This window comes from Scomber scombrus, unplaced genomic scaffold, assembly GCF_963691925.1.
Source record: "Scomber scombrus unplaced genomic scaffold, fScoSco1.1 SCAFFOLD_76, whole genome shotgun sequence".
NCBI classification, from domain to species: Eukaryota; Metazoa; Chordata; class Actinopteri; order Scombriformes; family Scombridae; genus Scomber; species Scomber scombrus.
Window position 1 is genome coordinate 133,134 of NW_026910333.1, and position 3,104 is coordinate 136,237.

At 39.0% G+C, this 3,104-nt stretch overlaps 1 protein-coding gene across 1 annotated transcript; it reads left to right on the forward strand.

Moving 5' to 3' along the window:
- The first annotated feature begins 1,101 nt into the window (after positions 1-1,101).
- LOC133976937 (cytidylate kinase-like) lies at positions 1,102-1,812 on the forward strand. Its single transcript, XM_062415074.1, has one exon. It carries the CDS (start codon positions 1,102-1,104, stop codon positions 1,810-1,812), a length of 711 nt encoding a protein of 236 aa, XP_062271058.1.
- The last annotated feature ends 1,292 nt before the right edge of the window (positions 1,813-3,104 follow it).

A 3,104-nucleotide genomic window follows, 5' to 3' on the forward strand; every position in this document is an offset into this window, starting at 1 on the left:
AAAGTTTCTCCGTAAACCTCTTGAGGGGAACACCCGAGGTTAAATTCATATCTAGAATCCATCTTGTTGAGTTTTTAAAAACTAGATGCTTTTAGGATTTTTAAATTCATTCAAATTTCGGTTAGAAACACCCAAAACAAAGAAATCATCATTGGTAATTTTTTTATTATTTTTCATTATCAAACATTACATCATTCACACTCTCAATATCTGGAGTATTGATATTATAAACCCCACCAACTGCAATTAAAATATCTAGAAATTGATTGACCGATTGCATCTTGGATAAATTTGTGGTGTCGATCACATGTGTAGGTTTAGAACCGGGATATGTGAAGGGTGTTGGGTCATCTTCATCATCGCGTTTGAGGAACTTTGGGATATCCCTAATATTGAGACGAGACTGGTTGCTGGGATATGGAATTTCTTCCAATACCTTGATATATCTCTTGGTGCGAGCCTCTAGGGTTGCCCAACATGAGATTCTCAGATCGGCCTCATTCCACATGGAAGATGATTGGGGGATAACAATAATTCTTCCACCGGTTTCACTACATGAATCCAAATATTCCTCTTGTAAGTCTCTTTGTGCTTTCTGGATGAGGGTATATTTTTGAAAATGGAGCACATCTTTCTCAAACCGGTCACATAGTAGAGAGGGATGATTATTCCATTCTTCCAATTGGTTATTGGTAAGATTATTTGCCGTTAAATATATGGCGAGAGGAGATTGGAGATCATGACCAAATTTTTTATATAAATTTCCCACTCCAGGTGCCATCAGAGACCGATATGGATGATAATGAAATCCAGCCATCTCCCCTCCCTTCCCAAGAACATCTTTTCCACTTTTACTCGGGCCCTCAATTGCAACCGTGAACCCTGGAGTGGGCCGGTACTCGACCATTTTATCCAGAAGGTCTTGATAAGAGCTCATGATTTCAATTTTTCCAATACATTGAATCTAAACTTGAAGGTGTTTTCATTATTCAAATTTCACCCAACAATTGTCACAACCCCCTGGATTCTCATTGGTCATCGAGATCTTTCCCCAGATATATAATTCCCAACCAACTCCCCAGAGACTTCAAACAAGACACCATGGCATCTAGACTACCTGAGCTCAAACGGGAATTTATCATTACCATCGATGGACCTATAGGAAGTGGGAAAAGTAGTGTGGCCCAGATTTGCGTGGATCTTTTCGGGATGGCCCATTTGGACATCACACGGTTGTATAAAACAGTGGCCTACCTCTGGGAGCACCAACCGGGGGTTTCTTGGGAGGATCTAGCCAATCAAGCCATCAATCACTACGTTCCCGATTCAGAATTGATCGATTGGTCTTTTTGGGGGAAGGCCGTTGGAGTGTCCAAGATTAAAATTGTCAACGAGATTATAACCGATCACGCTAGGGCCTTCACCTTCGCTAATCCACAATCGGTGATTGAAGGAATCGATGTCGGATCCATTATTTCTTGGGCCGATTTGAAAATCCTATGTGTTGCCCCACTGATGATTCGCCGGGATAGGGTCTATGCGAAAATGGTGACCTATTCGCAGCTCAAATTCAAATTTACACCCGAAGAGTTTTTGGTGAGTCTCTGTGAGAGGGATCATTTGGAGGGTTACGGTCTGATGCCCGAGACTTTTTGGATTAATAGCCCCATGAGAAATGGGGTAGTTTTCCCCACCCATGGAATCTGCAATACACATTTCCCAGATCGGGTCATCAATCTATTGAATGCCAGTGGAGCATTTAAAATGGTGTGTGGTCACAGAGTTACCCCACTTTGGTGTCCCCCCACTTGAAAATGTGATATTTCTGTTTGTTCAATAAAGATTTTCAAAAATAATATGATGTTTCAATTTTTTATTTATTTTCATACCACAACATGATAACAAACATAATCATAAAATATATTGAAAAAAGATTAAAAAGAAAAATCAATGGAAAAGAAGAAGTTTTCTTGGGGATGTCTTCATGGGTTATCTTATGGATGAGAGATCTGGGGATACTTTCTGGGGATAGAGCTTTTTCTCTTTTCAGTAATTCCAAAAAATTATGGAATAAATCATCTCCTTCGGTATTGAAACTTTTAGTTTGAAGACATGAATAATCCCCAAAATCCTGATTCTCTTTGAGGTCTTTTTCCATGAGATATTCCTTCAAAAGTCTGGGGCTCATATTGATGTATCGGGAAAATAATCGCTCGGCTCTAACATCGAGGCGAGCTACGCAGCGAAGTTGTAAATCGGCACAATGGCCAAAATTTAAACCTGAATTAGGTCCGTCGATGACAACATATGGGTGTTCCAAAAGGGAACGGTCCACATATTTTTCCACCAATTCTTCGGAACTCAAATCATTAAAATCCAATGGGGTTATCCACTCGAACCAATCCCCGAGATCCATTGCATGAGGTGGTTTATGGGCTTTCAGATAAGAGGCCATTTTATTTAATTCCGTGAGATCCAAATGAACCATTCCAAAATATTTCACACATAATTGTGCCAGAGTAGTTTTCCCAGTGCCCAGACTGCCCTCGATAGTAATAATGAAACCTTCTTGAGTCATGTTTAGTTTAGTGTTTAGTTTGTAAATCAAATGGATTCTTGTTAATATATTATCTACCAAAAATCGAACAAGGATCTAATCCCCTATAGTGATGGACTAGGGGTGTTTGAAAATCTCTCCACTTGGGATTTAAAAAAAACCACACACAAAATATTGATTTTCGGTTACAATTTTTTATTACAGAACAATCAACAACACTTCATCCCTTTTAAAACTCATCATGAGATTTGGGAGGTGGATAATCCAATGGATTTTTCAACAAATCAATCTTAACTTGAACAACATTTTTCTCATTGATTTTCATGGATTTACCAGTGACATAGGATCCCAAAACAATATTTTTCACAACCATGTGGTTATAATCACAGCTTTTATCATGGTGAATATCCAAATAACGGATATAATTTTTGATATAGTCCTTGGTGATATTGCTTGGGGTAACCACTAAACGGTTGAGTCCAGTGCAATTGGGCTTCTGAGCTTGGATGATCCATTGGGACCATGTTTGAGACCTGTAGAGATGTAC

What these genes read in the sequence shown, in the direction of transcription:
- LOC133976937 (XM_062415074.1), top strand. Translation starts at nt 1,102, where the DNA reads ATGGCATCTAGACTACCTGAGCTCAAACGGGAATTTATCATTACCATC.